Source organism: Sylvia atricapilla, chromosome 2 (assembly GCF_009819655.1).
Source record: "Sylvia atricapilla isolate bSylAtr1 chromosome 2, bSylAtr1.pri, whole genome shotgun sequence".
Lineage (NCBI taxonomy): Eukaryota > Metazoa > Chordata > Aves > Passeriformes > Sylviidae > Sylvia > Sylvia atricapilla.
This window is the reverse complement of record NC_089141.1, coordinates 9,436,482-9,455,563: the sequence shown is the minus strand read 5'-3', so window position 1 is coordinate 9,455,563 and position 19,082 is coordinate 9,436,482. Positions and strand designations below refer to the sequence as shown.

The 19,082-nt window shown below is 48.0% G+C and overlaps 1 protein-coding gene across 1 annotated transcript in view; it reads right to left on the bottom strand.

Moving 5' to 3' along the window:
- Positions 1 to 3,951: 3,951 nt before the first annotated feature.
- HUNK (hormonally up-regulated Neu-associated kinase) overlaps positions 3,952 to 19,082 on the bottom strand; it is a 41,679-nt gene continuing 26,548 nt past the window's right edge. The window contains 5 exon segments of the mRNA XM_066340774.1: positions 3,952 to 5,681; positions 7,949 to 8,129; positions 12,933 to 13,016; positions 13,549 to 13,717; positions 16,019 to 16,154. Of these exon segments, the coding sequence (XP_066196871.1) occupies positions 5,038 to 5,681; positions 7,949 to 8,129; positions 12,933 to 13,016; positions 13,549 to 13,717; positions 16,019 to 16,154 (1,214 nt within the window). The 3' untranslated portion in view covers positions 3,952 to 5,037.

Genomic DNA, 19,082 nt, shown 5'->3' with positions numbered 1-19,082 from the left:
AGCACTGCCCCATCCCTGTCCCCCAGCACATCTGTGGGACATGGAGGAGAAGGGGAATGACAACTGTGGCTAACAACTGCAGGGATCGACCCGAACCTCCCCGTGCATTCAGCAGCCTTGGAGGGGCTGAACCCCTCAGGTAATGCACCCTGAGAAACAGCAGCCGTGGACAATGCACCCAGGGGCACCCCAGGACAGCCGAGCGCTTCCCACCCAGGGCAAAGCCACCAGTGCAGCTCCACGGGAAACTCTCAGCAGGGCTGAAGGCTCACATCCCTACCCACTCACCAGGAAAGGACAGAGGGGTCACAGGCAGCTGCATCCGTGGCTGAAACATTGAAATGAAGTGCTGTAAAAGGGGCTCCTGGGGCATGGTGATCCATGGTCCTTGTGAGGTGCCGGACAATCTGCTCTGCTCGGCCCCAGTGACATCTCTGCAGACGTACAGTAGAGGCAGCTGACACAGAGCCCAAATTTCCCATTTCCCAGGAGTTTCTGGATAGAACAGACACTGAAACACCTGTCCAGGGTGCAGTTTTGGCTGTGAGCTGTACTGGATACCTCCCAAAGGAGAACTGCGGGCCCCACGCTCTCCTGCCCTCAGGGACAACACCTGCGTACCTGTGATTTTAAACAGCTGCTCCCCCTGTGCCAGGCCTGAGCTCCTCTCCTGATGGCCCTGCCTGGCAGGAAGCCTACCTGGCATCTCCCTTTTCATCCTTCAGATGTGGCACCAGCCCTGAAAGTGCAGTGGAGCTGCTCCAGCCGAAGCGGAAGCTGCACACGGAGCGCTGTTGGGAATGCTGGCTCAGCAGAGAAGCCCCAAACACAGCTGCTGGAGGGGCGGAGGCGTGTTTCAAAAGCACCGTTCCACTTATTTAGGAGGGAGAAAGGTTAGCACAGAACTACTTTCAGTTTGGGGAGAGGCACCACAGATGCATTCCCATTTTACCTGAATCTGTGTTCTCAGACACTTTGTTTTCCCCAGCCTTATACTCTGAAGCGCTCTCCCTGTACGAACATCCAGACCTTTTAATCCAGGACTTGCACCCAGACATCCAGCCCAGCTGCAGTGTCACTCCCAACAGAGCTTGGAGGCTCCAGAAATGTTAACAGCAGGTTCAAACCTCAGATTTGCTTGGGAGCCTTTCAGGCCAGGGGAGCTGGTGACCTGTGACAGTTTTGTCACTGCGTGCCCACAGAGCGAGGCTCCGTCCCTGGCAACTGCAGTGACACCTTTGTGCAAGCCTGTTGTGTCCTCTTCTCCCATGCAGGAGAAACTGAGAGAATCTCCTGTCTCTGGGGTTGGCAATGTCAAACGTTGAGTAGTTTTTGCTGTGAAGGTTGAGGCAGACCCATTGCAGATCAGTTCTTTTACAACTGAAATCTCCCTTCATGTTTAAACAAAGAAAAAGGCCTCGGATTTCTGGTTATGAGCTGTCAGAAAAGGTCATGCCTGGGAGCACCTGTCACAGATCCCATATTCCAGCATCCCTCAGCCTGCTGAAAAATGTCTGAGCCCTCCTGGCTGCTTTCTACCAAAGGGAGTCTGAAATCAGACAGATTTTATGAGGTTTGGTGACCAGGTAGAAGAAACTCCAACCAGCTCGTTGGGATCCACAGAAAACATGGTTCCAAGTCCACACACGGGCAAATTGTCTGGGAGCAGGCAGAGATGGGAGAGAAAAACCTCATTTTATCTAACAGTCATCTGGAATTAAAGCCTCTGGTGACCTTTCTTTGTTCTGGATTCTGTCCTTTCTGCTTGTAAGAGACACAAGGTATTGTTGTTTTTTAGAAGAGTGCTCTTCATACAAACATTAACAAATATCATAAAATTAATTTAATTTTAAAACAAGATTTGCACCTCAGCCTTACTCAATAAACATCTTATTTCTTCTCTCCTGGCATCAGCAGGGAGACAGCAGAGATGCTCTTGCAAACTCCAAACCCACTCCAGGCTCTGTCTGGAGGCCCTTTGTTCTGTGCCTCAGTAACAGAAATCCTATTACAGGCTTCCTTTGAGATCAAATATTGAACAGTTCTGTGATGCTCCAAGGAAGCCACGAGAGAAAATTGCTATTTGTGGCCACAGAGGATGGAAAAATCAGGGAAGACAGGCAAAATCCAAACTCCTGCACACAGCAGTAATACCCCTAAATTTTCTGCTGACTTTTGGGTAAGCATGGCCTATATGAGCTTGGGGTGTTACAAGCACTGAAGTTTTTTAGCATTTAGCAGCCTGTTTACAGGAGAAGTACAAAGACCAACACCTTCAGCAACAGCTGCTGATTTCTGCTCTTTCTCGCTGAATAAATCCAACACCTGTTTTTCCAGGCAGAAGAGCCTGAACAAAACCACTTTTACCACTCTGGATCCTGAACTGCTGCCCAGTGATCAGTGAGTTTGCAAAACCCTCCTGTAAGTGTTTTGCAGCTGCTCCATTGACTCTGCTGGGCTCTGCATGTGATCAGCAGCTCAGAGAGGCCCCACAGAAGTGTTTCCATCTTGCACCAAAGCTCAGAACTGCTCTTTTCCCAACACCCAGCCTAAAGGGTAAGGTGTATTCTCAGCTGTCAAACAGATTCATGACAGGTTTGGTGCCAAGACTGAGGCAAACACCAGAAAAAGATCTCAAACTTCCACTAGACCCAGTTGCTCCAAGCCCCATCCAACCTGGCCTTGTAGTTTTTGTCCTGAGATCATCTTTGCTACACAGTGACCTGGCAAACAAAGTCAGCAGTCTGTGGCAATCTTGTTCAAAAAGTATACATATTTAATAATGATACCAAATACAGCTTTTCCCCCTCTGGAATTTCCACTCTGATATTCAGTAGGTCCTATCTGTGGTCACTGCAGTTGGACTGTACACAGCTACTGACTGCTGTTTTAGCAGGGCAGTACTCCTGTATTCTCTATAAATATAATAAAGGATTTAACACTTGTTTTCACTCTGATTCTTACACGTATTTCCCGTGTGTCCACAAAAAAATACCCAACCAAAGCATGTCTCTTTCCTGCCTCCCCCAACCTTTTATTGGGTTCCAAATAAACCTGAGTTTGTAATTCAGGTTGGCACCTGCCATCTGTTAGGGTATGTGAGCCTGATGCATCCCAAGGGGGGATTTCAGTGGTCCCTGACTTCAGTGGTCCCTGATTTCAGTGGCCCCTGCCCACTGGCTTGGCAGCACAAATGTATTCTTAGCATGAAGAGAATGAAAATGCTCTGACATTTATCAATGAAGGTGTTAAAGTGGTCCCCTGGGATGCACAGGTGCCCTCTATAAACAGAATGCAACACTTCTTGATCAAAAAATGGGTAAAATTATTTCAGGGCTGTTTTTTCTCATCATATTGAGGCTTTCATGTGTATCATTTTACAGGTAGCACAACTCCCTCAGAGGTGGGAGTCCTCACTCCACTGAAGGGTCCAAGATGCACATGGACTGCCCAGTGCCAAACCCCAGTGCTGAGGGGAAGGTCCCAGCTGCAGGGATGAGATGGGTGCTCTGGGCCCCACTCTGCTGGTTTTGCCAGCACTGAGCAGTCCAGCTGTCTGTCAGTATTTGGATTAATGTCCATTTTCTCCTGCAGATTTTGGCATCAGGCCCTGTATTGCTGCAAACCAGGAACGAAGGCTCAGCTTTGGGCTCTGCTGGGGACCTCCTCCCCTGCCTCTGCTGCCCCTCCTGACCCAGGCTCCCATCTTCCAAGGACAAGAAGACACCACCTCTGCTTCCTGGCTTTGGAAATGACATCTGTTGGTGAGAGCAGTGTGGGCCAGGGCTGCCCATGGGGGAATGAGGGTGGAATGAGCTTTGCTGAGATGCTCTGAACACACAAACACGTACACAGGGGTGGTACAGGAGAGAGGAAAGAGCAGTCTTTGTCTTTGGCTAAACCTTCTCATTTATAGGAAAGGGTTTGAGAACAAAAACAGAACCAAAAAAATGTTGCTAACCTCTCAGATGTATCATTTACTTAGAAAAAAAAGACTGGTATACAGAACATGATGTCTTTTAAGAAAGTTAATCTTCACTGCTCATAACAATACCCAATTTTTGGTAACCATTACATTACCAATCTTGGAGTATAAAACGACTTGGTACAGGTTCATGTGTCCTTTATTAGTCTTTTTAATTCACTGCAGTCTCAGAGAAGCCTTTGAGTGTGTCCAAAGCTGCCTTGATGTAACAGGGGCTAATGCAGGCGCTGGCTGATTGTTTAAACACAGCCTGGATTTGCAATCTGGATTTCTGTTTGAAGCACCTGCTTGCAGACCCCTCACATGAAAGGAACCGGCCTTTAATGCAGCGAATTTCCACACCATGAGACTTGTTTTTAAATAATTACGTTTCTTGTGACATGATTAAATCATAGTTTTCTTTATGAAAAAAAATGATTGTGTTATTACCTACTTTATGTAATTAACAGTGAAATCTGCTTGGAATTCCAATATTCCCACTTCTTCTGAATTACACCACTCATGTCTTTATTCAAGCTTACACCACCTTCATTTTCTCGGCGGGGCTTGTCAGCAAGCTCACTTTGGACAGAGTATCTGGGGTTTTCCCCCTTGCCTGCCCCAGAGACAATGCCTGCAGCGGTACCACGTGCTGCATGGCACAAGCAGGTGCAGTAGGGACAGTCTCACCACAGATCCTGGCCCAGCATCCGTGGCACCACAGATTTCCTGAAGGAACCAAACCCTCGGTGCTCGCGGTTCTTCCAACCATCCTCGCTGCGACAGCAGGTGAGAGCAGTGAAAATACAGATTCACGCAGCTCTTGCAGGATGTTTTACTGTACAGTCAGATGCCAAATGCGAATATTTCTTAACAGCACAAGCAGAGCCCTTTTCTTTCAACTTTAATATGCAGGACAATGCCTTCCTTGCAAGCAAACCTCCGACCTCCTGTGCTGCACCACTGCAGGGTAGCCCGTAGTGACAGCAACATGCCTGTGGCTTTCCCTTCTTGCTTAAAGGAGAAAAAAGTTGGATCCCAGAGAAGAGCAGTGCAAATCCCAGGGTGTCAGACTAACACTGGCCACTGACAGGCTCTGTGTTGAAGGAAATCTGTGTGGGGCTCATCTGCTGCAGCTGAGGCATCCTGGCTTCCAGGGGCTTCTCGCCCACCGACTGCATGGTCTGGTTCCTCTTGCGCAGCATCTGTCCGATCCCCATCATGGGGAACCTGCCCCTGCTTTTCACACAGTTTGGGCTGCCCAGGGGGTTGCTGGGCACCAGCTGAGTTGGGGACACTGCTTCTTCCTTTGCCTGATACGCTTTCTCTTCGTACGTGAAAGAGACCTGGGTGGGGTGGATGGGGGACGTGCTCCTCGGGGGAAAGAGTGGGGACAATGTCCTTTCACTTGAGCTTTTGTAAGGGAAATTCATTGGTGAGCCTAAAATTCTGTACTGGTGAGAGGGGGAAACCTGGTCTATCTGGTCCTCTCTGTCCACTGACTCGAAGGAGTGCACAATATTCAGGATGAGAGGGGAGTCCTTTGCCCGGCCCCCGATCCGGGACGGCTCCGACTGGGGAGACTCCTGCCTCTTGAGGAGCCGGGGGGTCCTGGGGGGTGGCTGCTGGACCTCCAGGTATTCCAGGGAGCTGGAAGTGACACAGCCCGTCTTGGGTGCCAGGGGCTCGTGGAAAGGGCTCACGCCACCGCCGGAGTCTGCAAAGCAATGGGAGAGGGAAGCAGAGGAGCACTTTGCAGTTACCAGCACTGCCTGCCCTGGCGGGCACCTCCAACACAGGAACCTGATAAATGCACCTGCTACAGCAGATCTGGGCCTGGGATACACTCAGAACCCAACTCCCCTGTCCTCCCTTAATACTAACACTGTTGTTTCCTTGGTAATTTATCTGCCTTGTTCCTCACAGGCAGGAAAAGTGCTTAAACTGAGACAGGGACTTGAAAGGGAAAACCACAGATGTCTTCAAGCTGTTTGTATTAATTACACTCTCTAACACCACGCCTGAGAAATCTCACATTTCTCCTTTCCTAGGACAAGCTTGTGTGGCTCTTGCTGGGCCTCTATTCACTGACACACCTCGAGACATAGGGGAGTGCAGTGAGTTAATCCCTGGTGGCTCTCCTTGCATTTTGGAACAAAATCTGTTCCTGGTTTCACAAGTGTAAATATGGAGTAGCAGCCCTGGGCCAGATTCAGGCTGTTACAGTTGGAACAGATTTGCTGCATAAACTTCAGTGAGAACCTTCCTCCACCAAGGGCTGAAAATAAATGGAACAACCTTTGCAGGATTTGGCCCAGTCACACCAAACAGCTCGTGGAGAAGATCTCCTCAGTTCCTACAGAATGCTGGCACTGCCTTATGCCAAGCTAATCACAAGCAAGCACGTTTTGCTGCCTTGATGGAAAGCTGTCCAAGGAACCTGATTGCCAGGTCCCCCTTAACTGAATTAACTGGTAGCTATTCCATCAGTTCCCTTGGTCTCAAATCCTCTAAAAAGGACCTAAATAATTTAGCTCTGCCAGCACTCAGGTCACAGCCACAAATCCCATATGTATTTCTTGTGGAGGGATGATCTTGCCAGGGGTTGAGACCTGAATGGATGAACAGGATGAAAGCTCACACTTCTCTGGTAAAAGTAGAAAGAAGTCTAATCTGACCTTCAGTTTCTTTCTGAAATTGGTCAAAATTATTTAAGATGTGTCAAAACATAGTCTACATAAGCAGACAGATGCTTTAGCTGAGATCTCCGTGATTTTCAGGTTTCAGGGGAAAAAAAAAAAAAAGCAGGATGAAACAAAGAGGGGAAAAAATGAACTAGATTTTCTTCCCCCAGTGCCTTCCTCCCAAAAGGGACAGCAAATCTGAGCAAAATGGGCATTTAAAATTTTTTTTTGACATTTTTTCACAGGAAGTATGTTCCATTCCTGACCAGCTCTCTGGACTCCTGCCACCTTGCAGCAGAGGTTCCAGTGCTGCCAGTCTATTTGGACAACTTTTTTCATGTTGAGCACAACAAGTGATAAATTATCAAGTCACGACAACGAGCATGAAAGCATCACAAGCCACCACTCTGAACAACCCCCTGACACCAAAGTAGATGTTTTACATCACTGTATTTCCCCACACCAGTCTGTAGTGACCTCCCCTCATTTAGTTCCCATTTAACAGTGAGCTACATCATCTTCCTGCTCCTCAGGTCACCCATCCAGGTGTGCTCTGCCCACACCCCATTTTCCCTGCTGACTCCCCTTTTCCTCCACTCCTTTCTCCGCCCTCCTTTTGCCAGCAGTTTTCACCCACCCCTCTCAGGCTGCCCTTTGTGATTAATGCCCTGCTCTTCTCCGGCTATCACATCTTTTCCTTTCCCTGCTCATAATTCCCCGACTCTGTCGCTGATGGGCAGTTGCTGAGGTTGGCAGTTCCACCTGCCTTTCCTTGAGGCTGTCTCTTTCCCATTCCTCCACCACCAACTCCTCCCAGGGACTCCTCCAGGTCAGGGATTCTCCTGTGCTGCTCCTTAGCCCCCTCTCAGGAAAACACAGTGGCTGGTAGGAAGGAGCTTGGCTACCAGCTCTGGTTCTTGGGTGATTCGGGGTGGGTGGTGATGCTTTCAAAACAGCAGCGTGAGCGTGGATGATTTTGTGTGAGGATGTGTAAACAGGGAAAGAAACTGTCTCTTTAAAGCACTGTAGGAATTCTGTCAAACACACAGAGTGAGGACTCCTGGCTGCCAAGCACCAGCAGCGTGGTTTCCTCGTGGAAACATGGAAACCTCATGGTGACGTTTCATTCCACCTGAGCTGACATGACCCAGGCCTCCCTCCCACATGCCCCCCAGAGCCACAGGGAATGCAAACCCCGAGTCTTTGCTCACAAGCACACACCAGGCAGGACAGGACAGGCTCAAAGCACCACACCACACATGCACACACAGACCCAACAAAGGGCCTTTCGCCCACTGACCTTTGTCTGGACCCCCGGCCTTGGCGACTTTCCGGTCCTTCAGCAGAGCCTTGGTGTTCTGGATCTGTGAGATAAGACAGGAAGAAGGCTGTCTATATGAAACTGGACTTTTCTCAGTTTTCTTTGGGAGCTGACGGTGAAGAATCTCCCCTTTCTTTTCTTGCTCTTTGAGTTTTTTGTCCTTTAGGTTGCAAAACAAACAAGAACAATTTGGTTTACTCAAGGGAAGTTTCAGTGAGCTCCAGACCTACAAGGTGGTTAAGTACTATGTATTTACAAGGAACTTTTTCTGACTACTTGGAGCAACTAAATCCTCATTTTCCTCTGAGTTTGCCATGATTTCATGGCTCCCATCTGCTCTGACATTCAGGCAGTGTGAAAGCTGGCTTTGGAAAATTAAATAAAAAGGAAAGTTTTCTTTTGGAGAAAGAAGATGAAGGTTGTGCTCCTCCATACCTGATATACCCAACTTAAGCACCAAAAGGACTCTTTGATTTCTCTTTACTCCACTCCCTCTGAGATTTAAAAAGGTGAGCTGCAAAGTTTTAAAGAAGTTTAAAGTCTTTGAGTAATTTATCTTCTGTCCAGACAAGATCTGGGGGAATACAACCCTTGCTTTTACAGCACCTCTGCAACTGCACAAGACATGGAGGGGGAGAAGACCATTGAGCCATCCCTCCCCTGAGCCATAACTCCTGGTCTTGATGGGGAAGGCAGCTGAAGGTGGGATTGCAAGAAGAAGATAAATTTGATCTTCAGTGATGACAGAGGAAAACCAGAATCTGTGAGCAGGACTCCGAAGAGGAAGCCGATTTTCAAAGCCCTGTTTTACAGTGAAAATTCATTGCATCTTCTTTCAGTCACTGTACTCGACAAACTGCTTAACACCCATTACCTGCCATTGATTTCTAGGGGAGCACAAAGTCTTATTTCATATTTTAGAAAAATGTTCTGGTTGGTTTGGGGTTGTTTTTATGGTCATAGTTCTCATTTAAGCAACACGTTTTGCTGCATCTGATTAAAACGTCACTGTAAATACAAGTGTTTTTTAAAAAGTGAAAGAAAATTCCTTCCCCCAATTATGTGCCTGTGTTTGGCCTGGTAATTATGCACTGCCACTCTTGATTTTCTTTTGCAAGCTCACTGATGTGGAGTCTATGAAAACCCTCAAAGTGCATAAAAACATGTGAGAGAGGAAAAGAAAGATGCAGAAGACAACTTGGATTCTCCTGGGCTCTGGAACAGCTCTGGAAGCAAGACAGACACCGAAGAGATAAAAATCTGGAGTCATTATGAACATTCCCAGCTCAGATGGAGCCTGGGTCCCTGCACAGACAGCATCTGGGCACTGCTGGACTCTACAACCTTCCAGGAGTTGCAGAGTTGGAAAGAAGACCTTCAGTGACTCACAAACCAAATTTTTTTAGTTTTAATACCGACATGGTTAGGTGGATGACCTGGGAGAAGAAGAACCTGAGATCCTCTGTGAGCTCCTCACTGGCTTCACCTCAGCCTCCCTTTGTGCACGTATTTTTTGCCCCATCCACCCCTTATCCCCTCCAATTCCTTTCCCTCTGGCTAGCTGCAGCCACCTGACTCTTCCACAGCCACAAAGGAACCCCTCATGGAGCTGGACACCTTTGTCCACCTTTGGAGGTGCCTGTCCATGCAGGACTTGGATTAATTGTGGATCAGGCACTGCTTTGGCAGGAACAGTCCCTCCTGGTGAGGGTGAAGTGTAACAACAGCACAAACGACAGCAGCAGTAATACTGCTCATGATGCTGTGGGAACATCACCCTGCCACAGCAGCCAGAGGAAGGAAGGTGTGCAGCTCATTCTGAGCCCACCACACTGCTTTTCCTCCCACGGCTCTGAAACTCTGCTGTTGAGAGAGTCTTCATCAGAGACCAGGCTGTCCCAGGGATCTTTTTATAAAGGGACTCGTGAGGATGAGACTAAGTGGTGACTATATTAGGCCCACAGGAGCCAATCCAGATTGTTAGGAGCTATCTGTTATTCTGGATAGGTGAGGAAGAGTCTGTGTGCTGGTTGCTGCAGCCTCTGTCTGAGTGCAGGATGTGCCAGGGCTGCAGTATTTTTAGCCTGACAGTGCACGAGCCAAGCTACAGCTCCTCACTTGCCAAGTGGTCCTGCCTTTGCCCTCACCCTGCTAGTTCATTCTCTCAGCCACAGCAACACTACCACTCCACACAATTAAAGCACCCCTGGCAAAGGAAACTCACATATCCGGTGCTGGCAATTAATTACTTCATGCTGGATGAACACTGCAAATAGTCTTGGAAGTGTTTCTAAAACTGCTAACGTTGCTCCCTAATGACCACGGTTGTGAGAGGCTCAAAACCAAAGTCCTAAATTCCCAAGGTGCCACGCACTTATATTTGAAAAGGCAAGGAAGATTTCATTCAGGGGAGTTGTGAAAGTTCCCTCTGCACTGCGGAGTGCACGTCCTGCTGTCCCATCATGCAGGAGCTGCACCGGTATGTTACACTTGAATAGGTTGGGAATTACATCACCCTCTGCTATTTCCTGTCCTGACCTTGACCCTCAAACCTACTCTTAGTCCCAGCAATGGATTTGAAAGGCAGATAAAGGGTATTTGCCTTGGCCACGTCTGATAGGACAAGGACACCAGTTTTCAAAAATTGCAAATTCCACATCTGAGAGGCCAGCTGTCCCCTGGAGGGACAGCCATTCATCCCGAGACCCCTTCCATAAATAAAGAGATGGAGAGACCCACAGACGGCTGCCTGCCTCCCTCTCCCTGCACAGCCCATCTGTGCTGAGCACTACAGTGACACCAGCCTGAAAACAGCCTGGGCACTTCATACCCACAGCAACCTGGGCCCCTCTCCACTCCGGATCAGGAGAGCTGGTGGAGGAGAGGGGCAGGACATGACCAATGCCCATGTGCTCCTGCCTGCCCCAGCTGCTGGCAGCCCCTCCTGAAGCCAACTCCTTATTTCCCATCGCCGAGGAGAGGTGGGAGGAATTCCATGTCTGCTGAAGCAGGAGCTGACCATCCCTCCCCCTCCTATTCCCATGGCAACCTGCAGCTCTGCTCCCTAGGGACCAATGGCTCCCAACTCCTGCTCTGGAAACGGTGGGGAGGGATAAGGGGATTCCATCTCCAGCTCATGAACCTTCCCGACCTTAAAAAACCCCTTCCCCCGAGTCCCCACTGAGCTGGACACTGGTGTGGTGTTCCACCCACAGGGAGAGGGTGTTATCAACAAATTTTGATTTATTCCACCTTCAGGAGAAGTGTCTGCCTTAGTTACACATGGCAGCAGCAGCATCACAGGGTGGGCATTCACCCCTGCGTGCTGCTCCACCTGTCCTGCCACAGTAAAAGTAATGTAATCCCCCTGTGTAAGTACAGCTGAAGTGACAGAAAACACTGTAGAACCAGAGGATGGGTTGAAATGGACCTCAGAGCCCATCTCCACCCCCTGCCATGGGCAGGGACACCCTCCCCCAGCCCAGCCTGGTCTGCACTTCCATACTCTGTTCCCATGTGGCAGGAGAACAGGCTGTTATCATTATTACCATTATTATTATTATCGCAGTGTCTGCACAGTGAGTGCATTCTGGTAAGTATTTCAGGAAAGACATGACACCCCCTCATCCCCTAAATAGTTCCCCTGGGACTAACTCTGAGTACAGGAGAGGCTTTGGAAGGAGCTCCTGTCCCTAAACTGGGGCTATATCCTGGCCCTGCTGTTAGTTCCCAGTTTTCCTCAGGGCAGTGAGCTCTCCAGGCAGGCCTTGCTCAGCCTCCCCTGCAGGAGCAGAAGGTATGAGCTGATCCCTGGAGAATACAGAATCCCAGAGCACAGTGGCTCTGGCCCTGCTCAGGGAAGCGACCCCAGCACCTGCTTCAGAGATGATGGATTCTGGATCCTACAAGATGCTCCATGCAGCATCTGAAGCTCAACTCCCAGTACCTGCCCCTGTTTCCAGGGAATGCTGCCCTGCAGCAACTTGAATAAGTTGTGAGAGCTCTGTGAAATATCACATTCATTGAGTCTATCCACTGCTGATCCATTCCAAGTAAGGAGGTTTAGATTTATTCAAGAAAAGAATAAGTGCTTTGCCCTGATATTTCCATCTGGCTTGCAGTTCAGCTTGCCTTTATAATAAACAAAACCAGCCACGACACAAATCTGCCCCTGCAATTAGATCATCAATCCAGAGCTGAGGAGAAGCTTTGGAAACAGGCAGGCTCCTCAAGAATGCTGCTCTTTGTGTTGGCAGAGAAGACGTGCACAGCTCATATTACTCCTGTAATTTTAGTGCTTGGCAAAGAATCAGCCAGGGAAAGAAAAATCCAGCCATGATTTAATACAAAATACCTTCTCTGCTTGCAGGGAAGAAGACGAGAGACCAACAGAGCAAAAGGTTAAATCTTTTGTCTGCCCAAGGGAATTCCTTCATGATGCAGTGGGCTGATCCTGCATCACTTTAGCTAAGGAGCAGAGAAAATTGACTTTTGAAGAGTGTTGTGCTAATATAGCTTCACTACTCCTGGCAGCCACACCAGGGTTGGCCCAGGACACCAGGAGGGTCACCCTGGCTGTCACTCAGCTCTGTCCTACAGCGCCAAGGTCTCAAGGCTCAGAGCCTCCAGAACACTCGGTTTTCATCTTTTTATAACATCAGCAGCTTGCACCCCAGAATGAAGCTATGGAGCCCCCTGTGTTTGCATCATTTTGCTAAACAGAGATTTAAAAACATTTAATTTCTTTAAAAGCCCTGAAAGTCACCTTTCTGTTTCCTCTCTAGGGGGTTACTATTTGTTTCTTTGAAAAGAAATAAAGGGAGTTATTTGTCCTGCACAGGCAAGACCACAGGTCTTTCTTTTCTCCACAGGTCCACAAACCCATCACTTTAATCACAGTCACCAAGGATGCTCGAATTCAATCTGCTTTCAAGGCACTTCAACAAGCTTTGGTGAGCTTTACCTCATAGGAGTCTTTGTTTGCCTTGTATTTTTCTATCTGGTATAGCTGGTTCTTGTGGCAAATACTGTCCTGGCCTTCAGCCTTCTGTGGAGAGAAATGCACAGGAAAGTAAAATACGTAAGATAATTAGAGAAATTTGATGTTTAATTACTGCTTAATGGACTGTACCCACTCCTGGCACTCAGCAGAGCATCAGCTTACAGAGGTGATGGATTTGGACCATTACATTTTTAAATATCATTGGTGGCACCATCATTAATGTCAAAAGGACCGAGGAAAGAAAAAAAAAACCACTAAGATGCTGCTGTCAAATTGGAAGGCCCAAGCAGTGCTCAGAGGCCAGGGAGATTACATCAGGTAAATTTTTCAACTGAGTTTTCACTTAAAAGGCCAAATAAGCTGAAGAGCTCTTAAGCTTCTGCTTGATGTCCTGACTCAACAAACTGTGTTACTGGTGTTCCAAGCAACAGAACGACCCCAACACAGGGACACAGTGCTCCACGATGGATGACCCTTGGGATACCCCATAACTCTGTGAGATCAAACGCCAGTAGGCCAGGCCACTTTTCCTGCCCTCCTCCCTCCCCCAGTGGCAGTGGCAGGGGGAAGTGCTCACCCTGAGGCTGGCCAGGTAGCGCTCCAGCTTCTTGTTGAGCAAGAAGTAGATGGCCAGCGTGTGGCTGGCCCTGTTGGAGAGCACAGTGTTGATGACATCGCTGTTCTTGTAGCCCAGCTTCTCAGTCATGTGCAGCAGGACGCTCTGGCTCAGGTCCTCCAGGTGAATCCTGCACAGGGAGAGAGGCAGGGCAGGAGTTCTGGGCTGTCCTCTCAGAACACCAAGAGGAGGCCCCCCGAGGGCTCAGTAGCCTGGGGGTGATCAGTTCCCTTCTCCCACGGGCAGGCAGGGAAAGGAGGGATATCTGGGAACACAGGAGCTGCAGGAAGGTGAATGGGCACGACTCTGCCCACTGTGTCCATCCTTGATGGGAAATGGCACCGTGGTGCTCAGGCCATTTGTCACCCTACACCTGGCCACTGAAAATCATTAAGATGAGCTGGTTTTGTAGAAGAGGTAAAATCCAGCCCAGATCTGGCTCTCTGGAAAGCCCCTTTTCTTGTAACCTGCAAACAGCACTGCTCTGAGCTTCACCCCTTTATGTGCTGCACAGTGTCCATGCACTAATTAGTCAGGGAATTTCCTGCTGGAGAAAGGGGATGCACGGGATGATTCCTGCAGCTCAGAATGGCAATGCTGCTGTTCCCTCACCAGTACAAACCATGTTTATGTCTCTCTCTTCTACGAAATCTGGAACAGTCTCAGCCAAGGCGAGAAAAGCAGTACAGAGGTCTTGTGGAAATGCCAAAGCATTGGCTCAGTCTGAGTTAAAACCAGATTTTTCCGAAGAACTCTGCTCCTCTTTAGACCTCTAAGTGGGCTGGCCAGCTTCCCAGAGGGACCCGTCAGCTCCCATCCATCTCCAGAGAAATGCTGGGTTCCAGTTGTTTCTAGAGGATATTCCTCACCCCTAATACCAAACCTAATATCACAGGGAGCTTATTTTGCAAGATTCCCCATTCCAAGGGATCATTCCCCACCTTTCCCACTCCTGCCCCGGCTCTGACGGACAGGACCAAGGTAAGGTGCCAAACACAGTCTGGGAAATCTCAAATAACTCATTCCCTTTGTTCCCTGTGCTCATGAACACTTGTTCTGCCCCTAAGGAATGCTTGGGCTTGGGTCTTTTTTTTTTTTTTTTTTTTCTTCACAAGTTCTAAAGCAAAACTTATCTCGGCCGCTGCATGTTGAGACATCTGGGCAGCAAAAGAAATTCAAGCAATTTCGACTTGAAGTGCTCAGCAAAACGGGAAATTTTTGCTTGCCTTCAGGGAATTTCTTTAACAAAAGCAAGCCTATAAAAAGCCTGGGAAAATATTCTCTTGAAAATGCAGCTTCTGCTGTTCTCCCACCTTCCATGCTCCTGTCTTGGGAACAATGGGTGTTACCCCCAGAGTAGTGCAAGGGCACTGCAGGAACATAACACAACTCCTTCTGCTCCTTCTGTGTCTATTAAGAGAGGAAATGATTCTTTGCAAATTCAGCAGTGGGTTTTTCATGCACTATTTCACCACACCTTATCTGTATCTGCACACTAAGGAAAAATTGGAGAAATTCCATGAAAGCTGACTCCAGTGGTACTTTCTGAGACAAGCTCAAAAAGAGCCAGGTCACGTCTTTAAATATTTAAAACTTTGCAGGTTATTATCCCTATAAAGCTCCAGTATGACAAAGTGTAGGCAGGTCAAACCTGGGACATCAACTAATGAAACAAAAATAATATTATTTGAAAACAATGAAGGAAAGAATCTCTTTATAGGCTTTTATCCTTTACAGCTTCACATGTCCCCTCAATTTGGAGGAGTGATATTGAGAGAATGGCTCTGCCTGTCCTCACCCCTTGGGAAACAATTCATCACAGGGGCCACCTTTACATCCTGGGGATTACAGCTAGCTGGCCCCACATTTGCCCTCCTCATTTCAGGGGATGGATCCAGTGATATCCCCAGGCATCCCAGCTGCTTGACATCCATCCATCCATCCATCCATCCATCCATCCATCCATCCATCCATCCATCCATCCATCTTTTGGGAGCTGGAGACCTGCTCTTCTCCTCAGGTCAAGGAATGGCACGTCACAGGGTTCTCCATGATGCAGCACTCCAAAGTGCCACCTCTGGAAGGGAAATCCCCTTGTCAAGGCACTACATCTGGTTCGTGGCAACTGAAGGAGGGGAAGCTATGATCTTCACTCAGGGACCTCAAGTTTTAAGCACCAAAATTCAGTTTTAGCTGCTGTCTTTGCCCCAGTGCTGCTTGGCCTGCCAGCCAGAGAATCCTGCAGGTCGTGGGTAGTGCATAAGACACAGCTGGAGGGCTTTGATACAGGAAGGAGGTTTTATCTGATCAAATTGACATGTGTAATTCCAAGTGAGTTGCCTGAGGCCTCATTTACAGTCCCTGGAGAGGAACTCATATCTCCAGGGCACAAAGTTTTTTCTCCTCTCCTCCCCTCCCCTGCCCGCTGTACCTGTTTGGGTAGGTGACATTGGGTGGTGCTCTCCCAGGGTAGTTCTCATTGAGCCATCGGTTTGCCAGGGCCTGCTGGATGTTGGGTCTCTTGGCAGGGTCTGGCTCCAGCAGAGAGCGCAGGAAGTTTATGGCTGCTGTGGAGAGATCAAGGGAAAACCCCAAAAAACAGCTCTGTCATCTGCTTAGAACAGCTCTGTCATCTGCTTCAGGACCTGCAGAAGACACGAGTGACTGCAGGTGTGCAGCCTGAACAAGAGCATGCCAGAAAGGAACATTTTCCTCGCTGCATGCTCCAATGTCCTTGAGAAAATGGGAGAACCGATAAGGGATTAGTAACTAAAACAAACAATGATTTACAGTCACGGTGATTTATGGAGTTATAAAGGAGAGGGGTAAATGTGCTTTTTGTCCCAGGGCTCATTTGAAGCTTTGGAGCAGGTGAGGCAACATTTAATTCCCACAAGAGGCTGGAGCCAGGTCAGGGACAAATCGCTGTGCTCAAGGTAGAAGGAGATGGACCACGGGTGAGTGGAGGGGAGGGAAGAGATGCAGACCTGAGAAGGGAGACACAGCTCCCTTTGACATTTTAAGGATAAATTCTCTGGCTTCTATCCAACCTACAGTCAGCTGCAGGAGGTTTTAGCCAAATTAAAAGAGTACAGCAAAATTAACAGGCTTTGCTTCATTCTCTTGAACCTTCAACTTTCAATGACACTCCACCACTCCTGAGTTTCTTGCAAAAACTCTCAGTTTTTAAGTCGTGCGCTTCTTACACGATTATGAGCAGTGAAATCAAGTGATCTGCCTAAAATCTCACAAGAAGTGCCCCTCTGAACTGAAAATAAACTCTGTTTCAACTACTTCTTGTCTCTATCCCTCAGATTACCAAGGGTAGATTTCACTGTTCCTACATGCAATTTAAGGAGAATAAAACACCTCTTGGTGGGATGGGTCTTGTAAAAATCAGGTTTTGGGTGGAGAGAGGGCCCTCTTTGTGTCAAGAATGTGCAGGAGAGACTTATTACTCTGTATTTACCAGTTCAGCCAGGCATCAGCTGGTTTTTTGCTAATCTCTCTCTTCACAAACCACTGATTTAGGTGGGATAATTCACTTAAATATTCTCCAGTATTTTTGTTATTCTCCTACAGCAGCCATGTCTCAGGAGCAGCAGGAAGGGCCCACATCCGAGTTCCCAAACCTGCTGGAAGCTGCTGTCTTGTGTGCCCTTTCCTCATCCCCATTACAGCAAACAACAAACCCTTGTTCTCCCATTTAATCCCCTCTCGCTCCAGTGCTTCCCCCGTGTCTGTGTTGGAAAGCTCACACATCCCATTGGCTCAGAGCCAGAGAAATCCCTTTCCTCAAACCCCCACACGCCCTCCTTCATCCCCACCATGCTGGGTCTCCAAATCACCCTTAAAATCCTCCTTAAAAATCCTACTTCTCCACCCCCACCCTGGCCAAAAGGCAAACTAATTAAATAAAGCTTGTGAAGTGCCACAGATCAACAGATTCAGGCTGGGAGAAACGAATTACTGAGTGAAGATTTTCCCCCCTTGGAAGCTCCTAGACCTGGGCAACAGAGAGAAGCAACAGCACTTTGGCTGGTTTGAGCTGGGATGGCACAAGGAGCTTTTCTAGCTTAGCTGTGGAGAGCAAAATGATCTCCCCAGAGAGCAAACACGAAGGAAAAGGAATATATGCAAGGTGAACACCAACTTCCTGAGCATCTGACCTCTGCTCACCTAAAATCAATAACCAGACAGCTGTTGCTCAAGAGGCTTAATGAGAAGCAGGTTCCTAAGTGGGAAAATCAAACACCAACCCCAAAATTTCCCTATTCTGCTGCATGGGTTGTTTTGGGTGCTTGCGAAACATTTCAGCATTTCAGCTAACACAAATGAAGTGGTTTTCCTGCTCAGTGATAAGATTGATGGGGCTGTGCGTTCAGTAACCAGGAAATTAAATATTGAAAGACAACATCCTGGACGTGTAAAACAGACTCCTGTAAAAATTCCCTACTTTACAGATGAATTTATGGAAATTAAGACCCGACTAAAATAAGAGGTCCATAAACCCAAGAAGTTAACAAGCACTACAGATCCCAGAGTAGAGGAACAGAGTTTCTGTCCAGTGACCCAAAGCCTAAGGGTGGCAGGAACAAACGTTACCTTAAATCACACTGTGGCATGTCACTGAGCTCACAGGGCCCCTGGCTTGGGTCAGGGACTGATGGGCACCTTCGTCCACCCTGGGCAAAGGTTAACATGTTTAAATCCAGTCCATTAATTTGCCATCATCTCTGCACGTTCAGGCTGCTGGAGCTTTCCCAGGATAAACAAAATCCTGCCTTCCCTGGGGACCACAGTGTCAAGTGAGCTGCAGATGCTACAGAGAGAAAATCTGATCTCCACTGTTAAATGGCAGGATGGATGAAACAGCAAAACAAAGCCTGTGAAAAGCAGTGTTATCTGGTTTTTTTACTCAGGGTCTGCCCTTCTGCAGGGTGGAAGGTGGAACCCTGAATCTGTACTTTGAGAATTCACCTCAGGACTCAGCTCCCAAGGGTTCTCTTATACACCCTCCAACAATGGTTTCCATTCCCTTTTTGTATTTGCAATCTTTTAATTTTATCCAGAGCCCTTTGCAAACAGGCTGCCAGGGAAGGAGACACAAGCTGTCCACGGACAACAAACTTGGCATAAAAAAATAAAACCCAGCTACCAAACAGAGCTTGTTCCAAATGCTGGCCTTGCTGCAAGCTGAAAAGTGATTCTGTTGCCTAGTGACATGGCTCTGAAGCAGGAATTAATATTTCTAATACTAACACACCAACTATCTTGCATTTTGTGAACACACAAAGGTTATCCCAGGTGGCTGTCCCAAAATAACTTTCTGAGTGTGTGTCATTATTCCATAACAAATGTGAGGTCATTTGAGGCAGTTTATCACTCAACCCCAGTCATGGTAATGGCCAGGAATCTGTTATTCCAAAATAATCTGTTCATCCATCCTTACCCTATGCTAGAATCTTCTGCATGTGCAAAACTGACCAACTGCT